The sequence below is a fragment of the Scyliorhinus canicula genome, chromosome 17, assembly GCF_902713615.1.
Source record: "Scyliorhinus canicula chromosome 17, sScyCan1.1, whole genome shotgun sequence".
NCBI lineage: Eukaryota > Metazoa > Chordata > Chondrichthyes > Carcharhiniformes > Scyliorhinidae > Scyliorhinus > Scyliorhinus canicula.
Genome location: NC_052162.1, coordinates 25747227 through 25761208, shown reverse-complemented (window position 1 = coordinate 25761208; position 13982 = coordinate 25747227). Strand labels below are relative to the sequence as shown.

Here is a 13982-nt window from a genome sequence, read left to right as displayed (position 1 = left end):
TGCGAAAAGACAGTGTGACACAAGATGGAGTTCCAGCCATGATGCTGTGCAAGTAATCCACGAAGAGTGTGACAACGTTATTGCAAGCCTTCAACACCTGCTGGAAGGAGAATTTTCAAGGGAAACTAAATCTGATGCAGGATCGCTACTGAACTCTATTCAACAGTTCCCGTTTATAGCTTTATTAAATTTTTGGTACTCAGTTTTATCAGTGGATAAAGTCTCAAAACGTTTGCAGGATCCGAAAATGGGGTTCCATGAAGCTTCTTGTGATCTGAGAGGACTTATTCATATCTTGAATTTGAAGAATGACGAAATTATCCACAATGCAATAGATTTAGCCAATGAATATTGTCAAAATTGGGGAATACCAATTGCACGAACAAGGAGAAGAAGAATAATGCCTGGAGAGTCAGCAAGAGATAGTGGACTGACGGCACAAGAAGAAATGAATAGAGTAATGGTAGTGATTGTGAACAGATTAAAAACTGAATTTGAAGACCGCAGTGTCCATCTTCAAAGACTCAGTGACCGATTTTCTTTTCTTCTGAACTTGAATTCAGGAGTGATTGAAGATGAACAAGAAAGAGAGAAATTAAAAAAGGAATGTTCAGACTTTGCAAATTATTATGACAATGATGTGGTTGCAATTCAGTTATATGACAAAATTATTGATTTTGTGATGCTCCTTCGAGCTGGAGGGAGTAGAGTTCCCAATGACCCTAAAGATGCTCTGGAGTCTTTACTGCAGTATGGGAGGGATGTCTTTCCGACGCTGTGTGTTTCATACAGATTACTGCTTACAATCGCATTTTCAGTCGCAAGCTGTGAAAGGTCATTTTCAAAACTGAAATTAATAAAAACATATCTGAGGTCTTCTATGTCACAGGAGCGACTGACCAACCTGGCTTTAATAAGCATTGAAAAAGAATTTCTCACAGCTGATGTAAAAAGTGAAGTAGTTCAGGTGTTTTGTGACAGGAGGTATCATTTGGGGAAAAGAACTTAATAAATTTGATTGATTTATATTAAAATCGAATAAAGCGTTTATTTCATGTTTCATCTGTGTTTATATATTCAAAATGTTTTCCTTTCTCATAATATTTCTCAGTATATTAGGCCTTATACTTGAGTCTTTGGGGCATACAATCAAGATTTGCCCCGGGCATCACCAGACCTCTGCACGCCACTGTTCTCCGAGGCAATGTCCAAGGTTGTGGGGTTGAGGGTGAAGCCATGTCCAATAGTGGCAATCTTTGGAGTATCGGAGCAGCAAGAGCTACACACGGGGAAGGGGGCCAATGCCCTTGCTTTTGCTTCCCTAATCGCAAGCCGGAGAATCCTGCTCGGCTGGCGATCGGCAGCACCGCCCAAAGCTGCAGACTGGCTCGCTGATCTCTCGGAATTTCTCCACCTGGAGAAGATTAAGTACACCATCCGAGGGTCAGGGGAAGGCTTCCTGGATACTTGGGGGCAGTTCGTTGGCCTGTTCCAAAACCTGTTCGAGGCCAGCAACGAGGAGTAAGCCAGGGGAAAAAATAAAGATGAAGAACCAAAGGACTGCGCAACCCGGGGAGGGGGTCGGGGGAGAAAAATGGGGAAACCACGAGAGAAGAGGAAGGGTGCTGAAACCAATGGGGGTGGGGGAGGGGGGGGGGGGGGGGAAGGAGGAAGGAGAGGATATCATAGACCGATCCAGAGAGCAGCAAAATATACATACAGTTAGTCAAATGAAGGACAAAACAAACCTCTCTAAAATAAAGCAAATTAGCGCGGGCAAGAAAAATGTCATGTATATAAGTAACAACTGTTTATAAATATGAGAAAAGCCAATAAAAAGATTTTTAAAAAAAAACAGGTATCATGCTGTATTATTTTAAACAGGTATCATACTGAGTAGTATTTTAAATAAGTATCATGCTAAGTACTATTTTAAAACAGTATCAGGCTGAGTATTATATGAGTATTATTTTAAACAGTTATCATGCTGAGTATTATTTTAAACAGTATCAGGCTGAGTATTATATGAGTATTATTTTAAACAGGTATTATGCTGAGTATAATTTTAAACAGTTATCATGCTGAATATTATTTTTACAGTATCAGGCTGAGTATTATATGAGTATTATTATAAACAGTATCATGTTGAGCATTATTTTAAACAGGTATCATGCTGAGCATTATTTTTTAGCAAGTATCATTGCGAGTATTATTTTAAACAGGTTATCATGCTGAGTTTTATTTTAAACAGTATTAGGCTGAATATTATTTTAAACAGTTATCATGCTGAGTATTATTTTAAACAAGTATCAGGCTGAGTATTGTCTGAGTATTATTTTAAACAGGTATCATGCTAAGTATTATTTTAAACAGGTATCATGCTGAATATTATTTGAAACAGGTATAATGCTGAGTATTATTTCAATCAGTATCACGCTGAGTATTATTTTAAACAGTATCGGATTGAGTATTATATGAGTATCATTTTAAACAGATATTATGCTGAGTATTATTTTAAACAGTTATCTTCTGAGTATTATTTTTACAGTATCAGGCTGAGTATTATATGAGTATTATTTTAAACAGTATCATGCTGTGCATTATTTTAAACAGATATCATGCTGAGCATTATTTTAAGCAAGTATCATTGTATTATTTTAAATAGTTCTCATGCTGAGTATTATTTTAAACAAGTATCAGGCTGAATATTGCCTGAGTATTATTTCAGACAGGTATCATGCTGAGTACTATTTAAAACAGGTATCATGCTAAGTATTATTTTCAACAGGTATCATGCTGAGTATTATTTTAAACAGGTATGCTGAGTATTATTTTAAACAAGTATTGTGCTGAGTATTATTTCAAACAGTATCAGGCTGAGTATTATATGAGTATTATTTTAAAGTTATCATTCTGAGTATTATTTTAAACAGTATTAGGCTGAGTATTATCTGAGTATTATTTTAAACAGTATCAGACTGAGTATTATATGTGTATTACTTTGAACAGGTGTAATGCTGAATATTATTTTAAACAGTATCATGCTGAGTATTATTTTAAACAGTATCAGACTGAGTATTATATGAGTATTACTTTGAACAGGTGTAATGCTGAGTATTATTTTAAACAGTATCATGCTGAGTATTATTTTAAACAGTATCAGACTGAGTATTATATGAGTATTACTTTGAACAGGTGTAATGCTGAGTATTATTTTAAACAGTATCATGCTGAGTATTATTTTAAACAGTGTCAGACTGAGTATTATATATTACTTTGAACAGGTGTCATGCTGAGTATTATTTTAAACAGTATCATGCTGAGTATTATGTTAAATAGTATCATGCTGAGTATTATTCCTGCATTTACTGCAGTCCCGGGACAGTGTGTGTGATATTGAGATCGCTGCGATATGGTCACGTGGTGTGGGTCCCACAATGCCGCGGGGCGGATCGAAGATGGCGGCGCTCTGGGTCTCTTTACGTTGTCGGCACCATCTGCAGAGGCGCCGGCTCGCTCTGCTCCTGCAGTCTGCCAGCTCGACCCATATCCTGAGGAACTCCGGGCGCCCCGCCGACAAGCACCATCAGGTGAGCAGCCTTGAAGGGATGGGAGTGAGCGCGAAGGACGGTCAGTCATTGAGTGAGGGAGAGCGTACCCGACCGGACCGTCAGCTCCTCGTCCGTACGTCCCCCCCCCCCCCCCCCCCCCCCCCCCCCGTCCCTCCAGTCACCACCACCAGCCCCCTCCCCTCACATTACCGTCCCCCATATTATCATCACCCCCCCCCCACAATCATCATCATCACCCCCCCCCCCCAAACACCACCATCAACGCCCCCCCCCCCCCCCCCATCATCATCCCCATCATCATCATCCCCCATCATCATCACCCCCCCCCCCCACCCAACACCACCATCAAATCCTCCCCCACGGTAGGACCACCCGGAGTTCCAGGTTAATACCCGTGTCTTCATCATTCTGGCAGGCACTGACTGAGGTGGGCTGGTGAAACAGAAGTTCCTTCGAGGTTTGCGTATGTGCTTTCAGTCAGGTTTCTGTCCAGTAAACTCCTCCTCCCCTGGGCGAGGGTGGGGATTTCCATTCAAAGGCAAAGGAGGTGGAAAATTACAGCGTTCATATTGATCATCAAGTTATCAACATGCTTTTGTTGTCACGTGTGGAATATCTTCTTTAAAATAAATTGCTTTTTATTCCCTATCTTAATAAAAAGAGTGTTAATGAAAGGAGTGTATATTATTTCCAGATTGTGTGAGGTGCATTGCGAGAGTTCGAGATCAATTAGTCACAACTACGGCTTCCTGTAGTTGTCATCAGGAAGTGCTTGTAATCTTGCTCATTTATCAAATAAAATGCTACTTTTGATAATGGCAGATACTTGGCTTGCTTGGGTCACTGATTATGCGGAGTCTGCATGTTTTCCCTGTGTCTAGGTGGGTTTCCTCCAGGTGCTCTAGTTTCCTCCCATAAGTTAAGAAATACGTGCTTGTTAGGTGAATTGGACATTCTGAATTCCCCCTCTGTGTGCCCAAACAGGCGTGGAATGTGGTGATTCGGGGATTGTCACAGTAACTTTATTAGTGTTAATGTAAGCCTACTTGTGACACTGATAATGATTATTATTAGTATATTTATCCCTCGATCAACATCACCAAAACATTATCGGATTACCTTGCTGTGTCCAAATCGGGTATCATGTTTCTGACATTGCAATTGCCACTACATTTCAAAACTACTTCATTAATTGTAAAGTGCTTAGAGATCCAGTGGTTGTGAAAGGTGCTATAAATATGTAAGTCAATCTAATCGCTTGGCCTTTTTTTGTATGATGTAATAGTATGTATTGGAACTATATGAATGAGAAGTTTATTATTTTTGAACACTATGCAGCGAACAGTATTCCATGTATATTTTTCTGTTCTGCATAGTGTTTCAGGTTCAAGTGATTCCATTGTCATTAGTAATTCTCAGGCATGGGCATTGTTGACCTTCAACCGCATAGATCAATTTGGCCTTTTTTTTACCGTATTGGAGAAGGTGGTTTTTGGTGGCGTGAGAACATTTTGTTGGAAATATGCTAGGTGAATTGGGCAGATTGAAGTGGAACAATGGAACGTCAGGCAGTCTGAAAGCTGGACCATGGATGAGCGGCACAGTATGGATGGCGCGGTAGCACGGTGGTTAGCACTGTTGCTTCACAGCTCCAGGGACCCGAGTTTGATTCCCGGCTTGGCCCACTGTCTGTGCGGAGTCTGCATATTCTCCCCATGTCTGCACGAGTTTCCTCCGGATGGTCCAGTTTCCTCCCACAAGTCCCGAAAGACGTGCTTGTTAGGTGAATTGGACATTCTGAATTCTCCCTCTGTGTATCCGAACGGGTGCATAGTGTGGCGACTGGGGGAATTTCACAGTAACTTCATTAACATAAGTCTACTTGTGACACTAATAAAGATTATTTTTAAAAAAAAGAGAGGCAGTGGAGGAGCGCAGTATGGTGAGCTGTCTTGGCTGTATAGAAAAATTGAGAACAAACCAAGATAATACACTTCGGTCAATACCCCCCCCCCCAAACGTTGACCATCTTAGGGCGAACTTTATTTTCTTGAGACTGAGAAACCCAGCCATGTCACTAACCCAGGTCTCCAATTTCGGGGTTTTGAGTCCCTCCACATTAGTAGGATCTGTCTCCGGGCTACTAGGGAGGCTAAGGCCAAGACGTCGGCCTCTTTCGTCCCCTGAACACCCGGCTCTTACGGCACTCCAAAAATCACCACCCCTGGACTATGCACCACCCGTGTTTTAAGTACCGTGGACATAGCCTTAGCGAACCCCTGACAAAACCCTCTAAACTTTGGGCATGTCCAAAACATGTGGACATGATTATGCCTTGTAACCTTTAATAATTTATGCAAGTATACCTCCAGTCTCTGAAAGGATATAATCATGGAGAAATAACATAAAATTTAGGCGCAGGCCAGTTGTGTCTCTTGAGCCTGCTCTGCCATTTGATAAGAATGTGGCTGATCGGTTTGTGACCAAGACTGCACTTTGCTGTCTCCACCCTATACCTGATGACTCCCTTTTCAATCAAGAGTCTAGTTAATTAAGAGTTCAGTTTGGTTTCCCAGCCAGTGGTTAAAAATCTTCGGCACAGAGCATATTTTTGTGATGCATGCCTTTGTCACCTCCAAACCTGGCTATTCCAATGCACTCTTGGCAGGTCTCCCATGTTCTACCCTCCATAAACTAGAGGTCACTCGCTACCCGTGACTTAATGCACTCCCCTAACACCCTTGTGTTTGCTGACCTTCTTTGTCTCCCAGTCAAGGATAATCTTGACTTTTAAAATTTCTGTTTTAAAATCCTTCCACGACCTTGCCCCTATCTCTAATCTCCAGCCCTGCAACCCTCTGAGCTATCTGCTCTTTTCTGGGGTGCACAGGAGGCCAATTTTACTCCACCATTGCCAGCCAGTGCTACAGTTGCCTTGGCTCCAAGTAAAGGAATTGCCTCCCTCACTTCTCCACCTCTCTACTTTGCTTTCTTCCTTTATGACATTCATTAAGACCTAACTTTGACCAAGCTTTTAGTCATCTGACTTAGTATCTCCTTATCGAACTTAGTGTCATACTTTTTTTTCTCATGCTTCTGTGAAGTGTCTTAGGATATTTCATTGCATTAGAGGCATTATATAAATTTGATCCTGATTTTTTTTTATGCTGTTCTATCTTACAACTTATTTGGCCATGATCATATTGCTGTTTGCAGGAGTTTGAGGTGTGCAAATGTTCTGTTGTGTTTCCCACATTACAACCATGGCTACACTTCAAAAGAACATTAATGGCTGTACAAGTACTTTGCAGAATCCAGTAGTTGTGAAAAGCACTATATAAATACAAATTATTGTTTTGTTAGGAGGATCATATCTTTCAAAAATATATTTTTCTTTTAAGATATGGAAATACATTGACAATTGGATGCTGACCTGGAGTTTTTAAAGAAAGGTCATAAGTTCAAGGTTGGACTGGTAGCCATCCTGCCTTTTTTTTCAAGAAATCACAGGGCCTACATGGTACTTGGGGGTAGAGCTGTTTGTTTTGATCTTCAGTGACTTAAATTGATTATTTGCGGGGGTGGGGGGACTGGCAAAGGCTAGTGATTTGCTGGAAATCACACAACCAAGATGAGCTTTAAGTTTTGGACCTATGATTTTTGAAATTGGTGTTTTTGGGGGAATGAACTGACAAGGAAAGCTGCCCAGACATATGCTGTCCCTGCCTTGCCTGAAATATATGTGGTTATCAACCTGCAGCCAGAGAATCCTCATCTGACTAACTTGTCTGCGTTTGGAAACCTAAAAAGCTGAGATGAGAACAATTGATCCCACTCTATATTCTCCTCCACACCAATGCTCTATTGGTAAGAACCTCCAGACATTTCCTGGAATCAGTATTTGCATTGGGGAGCTCCAGGCCGACGGCATCAAAACCCTGCAAACTTTATCCTTTACTTTGTAAAGCCTATTCTCTCAAGCCCATTTCTGCAGAGACCCCATCTGTTTGTCCCTTTATTTATGGACGTTTTGTGCACTGGGGTGTTTTTAAAAAGGGGGTAGATAGTTGTACTTCCAGAGTACGACTGTGTTCACTAGTTTTTGCAACTTGCTTTAAAATATTAACTTTGGTTTATAATCAGTCTCTGAGTTTATTGAAAGAATTTGTGTTAAAGTCTCTTTGTTCTAATGACAGGGAAGGTAAACATTTGGCCATTTTGGTGAGTGATTTTAAATTAATGGTGTGACCTGTGGTGTAGTGGAGCTGGATAAGCTGCACACTGTTCCCACCCAGTCATAACAGTTTTTATTTTCCTGTAAGATTTTTGTTCTATTTACTCTCATATATTTCAGTTGGCGAACTAGTGTTTCCTGTGCAAATATGGCATGTGGAGATTTTGATTTAATCAGATGGCAATGTGTCTGTCTGATCATTTCATAGCATTGGTGTGAAATTTTAATGTGGAAATTGTGAGCTTTATGAACAGCCCTGTGGTAAATGTGTTTGGGGGATGGATATCTTCAGGAAGAAAACTAGCTGCAATGAAATAAAATCAGAGGAATAATGAAAACAAGAAAATGCTGGAAATACTGAGTAGGTCAGGCAGTCTCCTTGGAGAGAGAAACGGTTAACATTTCCGGTCAGTGACTTTTTTCCTCGGAGCGCAGGAATGACTTGGCATTTTTAGCAATATCTGACTTCTGCCGTAGGATTTTTCGGGCAACTTGAATTAAATTGAAACTCGTATGATATTCCTCGGGGTGGGGGTGAAGGTATGTAGAAATGCAACCAACTTTGAGCATCCATCTAAGTGTACAACTAGTGCCAGCTGAGCAGATATTTTGGACCGTTGCATTGCCATTTCCAAGAGCTGCTAATGGGTAGGTCTGCATTTTTTTGTGCCTTAAATAAAAAAATCTAAGCATTAATACAACACCACTGGCCTCAGAATTATATTTTCTGGGCACAAATGATATTCAACATCTTACTGGATACTATGAAATAGCATTGCCAGTTTGAAGGCTACAAACGGGTCTCTATTTCATTTACTTTTTTGAGCAGATAATGGTTGAAGTATTCTGATTAACTTTGTACCTTTATTAAAATAATCCATTTGACTTGATGTTGACAACTGTTCCATCATGCTTTTTTAACATTGGAAAGCAATTTTAATGTAAAGGTCTTATTAAATGCAGTGTTGAACATTGCAACCAAATTTGTTTAATAGATTTCCATTTTACTTTCCCATTAGTATGACATCTACAAATTCATAGGCCATAGGAGCAGAATTAGGCCATTTGGCCGATCGTGTCTGCTCCGTCATTCAATCATAGCTGATATTTTTTCTCACCCCCATTCACCTGCCTTCTCCCCATAATCCCTCATCCTTTATTAATCAAGAACCTATCAATCTCTGTCTTAAAGACACTTAGTGATTTAGCCTCCACAGCCTTCAAAGAGTTCCACAGATCCACCACCTTCTGGCTGGAGAAATTCCTCCTCATCTCAGTTTTAAAGGATCGCCCCTTCAGTCTGAGGCTGTGACCTCGGGTTCTAGTTTTTCCTGCTAGAGGAAACATCCTCTCGACGTCCACTCTATCTAGGCCTCTCAATATCCTGTATGTTTCAATAAGATCCCCATATCCTTCTAAACTCCAAATTCAGACTTCTAATTAATCCACAATTTTGTTTTTGATTTTGTGCTCTCTGCCCTATAGATTGGGATGCATTTTAATCCCAAATATGAATCTGTATTGAGATAAATGCATTTTTCCCCTTGCTCACCTGCCACCACTGAAGCTTCGCAACCTACTGATGGGAATTAAGTTTCTGGTATTGATAGATTTGTTCCTCCCTGCTACTTAAAAAATGTAGATACTTTGTCAGATTTTCTCTAGGGGATGACATTGCTGTAATCCATGATATCAGCCTATGCCTTTGCTGTTAGGCACATTGTTGGTGCACCAAGGTATTTACAACGTAGGCTCAGATGGTAAACTTTGAGAAATTGTTCTGGCACACAGCATTAGAGGCTGATAATCTACTGCGTTAAATTGTTTACTGGAAATAATCACGAACTCGACTTTTGACACCAGGACTCTGAACTTTAAACTCGGGGGATGTCTCATCGCAGGTACTGGTAATTGTACTTCATTACATTTGAGAAAAAATCCGTATTGCCTGGTTCCAGTAAGATTTTTGACTACATAATTCCTTCTATGAAAGAAAGACTTGCATTTCTACAGTGCTTTTCATGGCCACCGGACCTTTCTGAGCACTTTACAGCCAATTAAGTACTACTAAAGTGTAGCCATTTAGAGTTAGGTGGATTTGCCATGCTAAATTGCTCCTTTGTGTCCAAAGATGTGCACGTTAGGTGGAGTTGTGGGGTTACAGGGATAGGGCGGGGGAGTGACCCTAGGTAGGGTGCTCTTTCAGAGGGTCGGAGCAGACTTGATGGGCCGAATGACTTCCTTCTGCACTGTAGGAATTCTATGTAGGTGTTCTGTGGTTTTATGGAGCAACTGTAATGTAGGAAACATGGCAGACAATTTGCATACAGCAAATTCCTACAATGGCCAGCTTTTGTGTTAAATTGAGGGATGAGCATTGGCCAGACACAGGATAACTCACTCCCCTGCTGCTCTTCGAAATAGTGCCATGGAATCTTCTGCACCCCCATGAAGGCAGATGAAATGGACCTTCAGTTTAATGTCTTCTCTGAAAATGACACCCCTGACAGTACAGCACTGGGATGTCAACTTTAATTTTTGTGTGGAGTTTGCATATTCTCCCCGTGTCTGCGTGGGTTTCGCCCCCACAATCCAAAAATGTGTAGAGTAGGTGGATTGGCCACGCTAAATTGCCCCTTAATTGGAAAAAATAATTGGGTAATCTAAATTTTAAAAAAACTTTAATTTTTGTGTACAAGTCCTGGAGTGGGACTTGAACCCACAACCCTCTGACTCCAGCACGAGTACTTCTTACTGAGCCACAGATGAAGGAAGTATTTAGAACTTCAATGAATATATAGCAACACAACCCTGTATTGTACTTTCAAACATAGTGAGCAAATGATACTTACAAAATAATTAAGTATATTATTAACCTGCAATATATCATGTGCAGTAAATATAGGAGAAAATGCCTCAAATGTTAATGCAAACTGCTGAAACTAAAAATGTCTATTACATTGTCATGTGAGAGTACCTTTAAGAAATGGATGTTTAAGCAATGTACCTTTAAGAAAAGGAGCAGCTCATATTACTGAAGTGATGTCAGAGGGGGGAAGCTGAGCCTAGATCACTTCTGCTTTTAGTTTCCGTTTGAGAAAGCAGCTGAAAAGTGCCTGGCTGGTTTGCTGTGAGCTGTTTTGAAAGGAGAAAGCCAGTTTTGAGAAAAGAGCTTGGGTGTGACTGTGTTTTCAGTAAGCTGGATCTGCTGTGATCTTTGCCAGGAAAGAATATCTCTGAATCATTTGGGTGATTTAAACTCATAATAGTAATGTCTTTAACCTGATGTGTTTCTGTTTAAAGGTGTGAAGTCTTTTGGAGGTTTGAAGGAACATTTTGAGGGATTATTTAGTGCTGTATTATTTTCGGGGTTATATTTTAAGTAAGGGGTGTTAAGGGATCCAATGTTTATTTAAGAAGGTTAAGTTGAATTCATGGAATAAACATTGTCTTGTGTTTAAAAACCCACGTGTCCATAATTGTAGTACCGCACCTGGAGACCAAGCCGTGTGCTTCAAAAGCAACAATACATTCAAGGGAGAGGTTGGTTGAACTCCATGATACATTTTGGGGTTCTGAAACCGCTGCTCCCATAGCAATTAAAATGATTAAAACTGAAGATATTGCAGATTTCTGTATGGGACTTAAAGAAACAAAATTGGAAATTGTAGATAAAAATTCAAGAACCAGGAAATATTGGAATCAGCGTCTGCAGCCTCTTCTGAGGGGAGACTTTGTATTCTTAGGCGTAACTGCTTTGCTGTGGAAAAATAATACTTTATGTATTGTATAGTGTAATGCACCTTCCTATCAACCATCATATATCATCCAACTTGCTGTATGTGATGCCAATAGATTCACCATTATCTTTGCTATCATATGACATCTTGCCACATAGGTTGTGGGTGTCTGCAGCCTCTCTCACCGCTGGCTTCCTAACACCTCTGTCACAGTTCAACAAATGCCAGTATAAAGCATACATCTAAACCGTCCATATTGACGGAGGTTACTTGCTTTTCTGTCATTCTAGGACGAGATAGTACTGCTCTGCCCTTTCAGTAATAACTCAGTTTTATCTTAAATTTAAAATTACTTATTAAATTTTAAATGCAGCCAACTGCCTTATCCTTGTTTAACCCACTGGAAAGTCAATATTCTCGTTACTTTTCCAACCAATTTCATATGTGTTTCCACAGGGTATGCATGCCCATTGGTTCCTAAAAGCTTTTCAGCCTCCCATTGCCAGATTCAAACTTCCAGTCCTGCTACATTATTCGAACATCAGTAATAGGAAAAACGTTAGCGTCTATTAAAAAGGGTGTGATAACAGGACACTTAGAAAATATCATTGAGATTAGACAAAGTCAACATCGACTTATAAAAGGGAAATCATCTTTGTCAAACTTACTGCAGTTTTTTGAGGATGCAACTGCGAAAATAAATGAGGACGAGCCAGTGGATGTGGTGTATTTGGATTTTCAGAAAACTTTTGATAAAGTCCTACATAAGAGGTTAGTGTGCAAAATGTGCCTGGGATTGGGGGTAATGGATTGACATGGATATAGAATTGGTTGGCAGACAAGAAACAGAGAGTAGGAATAAATGGGTCTTTTTCAGAGTGAAAGGCGAGGTGACTAGTGGGGTCCCATAGGAATTAGTGCTTGGGCCTCAGCTATTCACAGTAGTTTGGAGGAAGGAATCAAATGTAATATTTCCAAGTTGGAAAAACTAGGTGGAATTGTGAGTGGTGAGGTGGACGTAAAGATGTTTCAAAGCAATTTAGACAGGTTGAGTGTGTGGGCAAATACATGCATTATAACATGAATAAATATGAATTTATCCAATTCAACAGAAAAGGCAGAGTGGCAGAGCATTATTTAAATGGTGATAGATTGGGAAATGTTGATGTACAAAGGGACCTGGGTGTCCTTGTACATCAGTCACTGAAAGCAAGCATGCAGGTGCATCGAGCAGTTAAGAAAGCAAATGGTATGTTGACCTGCATTGCAAGAGGATTTGAGTACAGGAGCAAGGGTGTCTTAACTGCAGCTCTACAGCTCCTTTAGTGAAACCACACCTGGAGTAGTGTGTTCTGTTTTGGCCTCCTTACCTAAAAAGGTATACTTGCCATAGAGGGAGTGCAGCGAAGTTTCATTAGACTTATTCTTGAAATGGCAGGATTGTCTAATGAGGAAAAGTTAGGGCCAGCTAGGCCTGTATTCACTGGAGATTAGACGAATGTATAAAATTCTGACAGGGCTGGACAGACTGGATGCCAGCCATGGCACCATTTTCTGAAGTGTGGTCACTTGTAATATAGGAGATGTGGCAGCCAATGTGCATACAGCACATACCCAGGAACAGCAACATGATAACCAGATAATCAATGCTTGTGTTATTGATTGAGGGATAAGTACTGGCCAGGACACGGGAGATAACACCCTACTCTTTGAAATAATGCCAAAGGACATTTTACAGAGCAACCTTGATCAGTTTTAGCTACTTTTGAAAAGGTGGGCACTTTCTCTTGTTTAGAAACCTAAATTCTGCCCAAAATTATTATATGGTAGCTGTGGAAGAAGCAGGCCAGTGTATGAATTTACCCTGCTCAAATGGTTTAACTAGCTGCTCTCTCTTCTGGGCCGTCTGAGCCTACGCTTTAGGATTCCATGGCCGTCATGGTCTGGCCTTGCACAAGGCATTACATGCATGATAGCTCTTTTTAAAAACAGCTTGTGATCTGAATTACTGTGAGCAGCACTATGATACATCTGACATTATCAGATGGAATACAATGTTGACAAATGTGAGGTTATCCATTTTGGTAGGAATAACAGCAAACGGGATTATTATTTAAACGATAAAATATTAAAGCATGCCGCTGTTCAGAGAGACTTGGGTGTGCTAGTGCATGAGTCACAGAAGGTTGGTTTACAAGTGCAACAGGTGATTAAGAAGGCAGATGGAATTTTGTCCTTCATTGCTAGAGGGATGGAGTTTAAGACTAGGGAGGTTATGTTGCAATTGTATAAGGTGTTAGTGCGGCCACACCTGGAGTATTGTGTTCAGTTTTGGTCTCCTTACTTGAGAAAGGACGTACTGGCGCTGAAGGGTGTGCAGAGGAGATTCACTAGGTTAATCCCAGAGCTGAAGGGGTTGGATTATGAGGAGAGGTT

At 40.5% G+C, this 13982-nt stretch overlaps 1 protein-coding gene across 1 annotated transcript in view; it reads left to right on the top strand.

Moving 5' to 3' along the window:
- The first annotated feature begins 3445 nt into the window (after positions 1-3445).
- abcb7 (ATP-binding cassette, sub-family B (MDR/TAP), member 7) overlaps positions 3446-13982 on the top strand; it is a 78124-nt gene continuing 67587 nt past the window's right edge. The window contains exon 1 of the mRNA XM_038774578.1: positions 3446-3590. Coding sequence (XP_038630506.1) covers positions 3459-3590 — 132 coding nt within the window. The 5' untranslated portion in view covers positions 3446-3458. The remainder of the gene's footprint in view (positions 3591-13982) is intronic.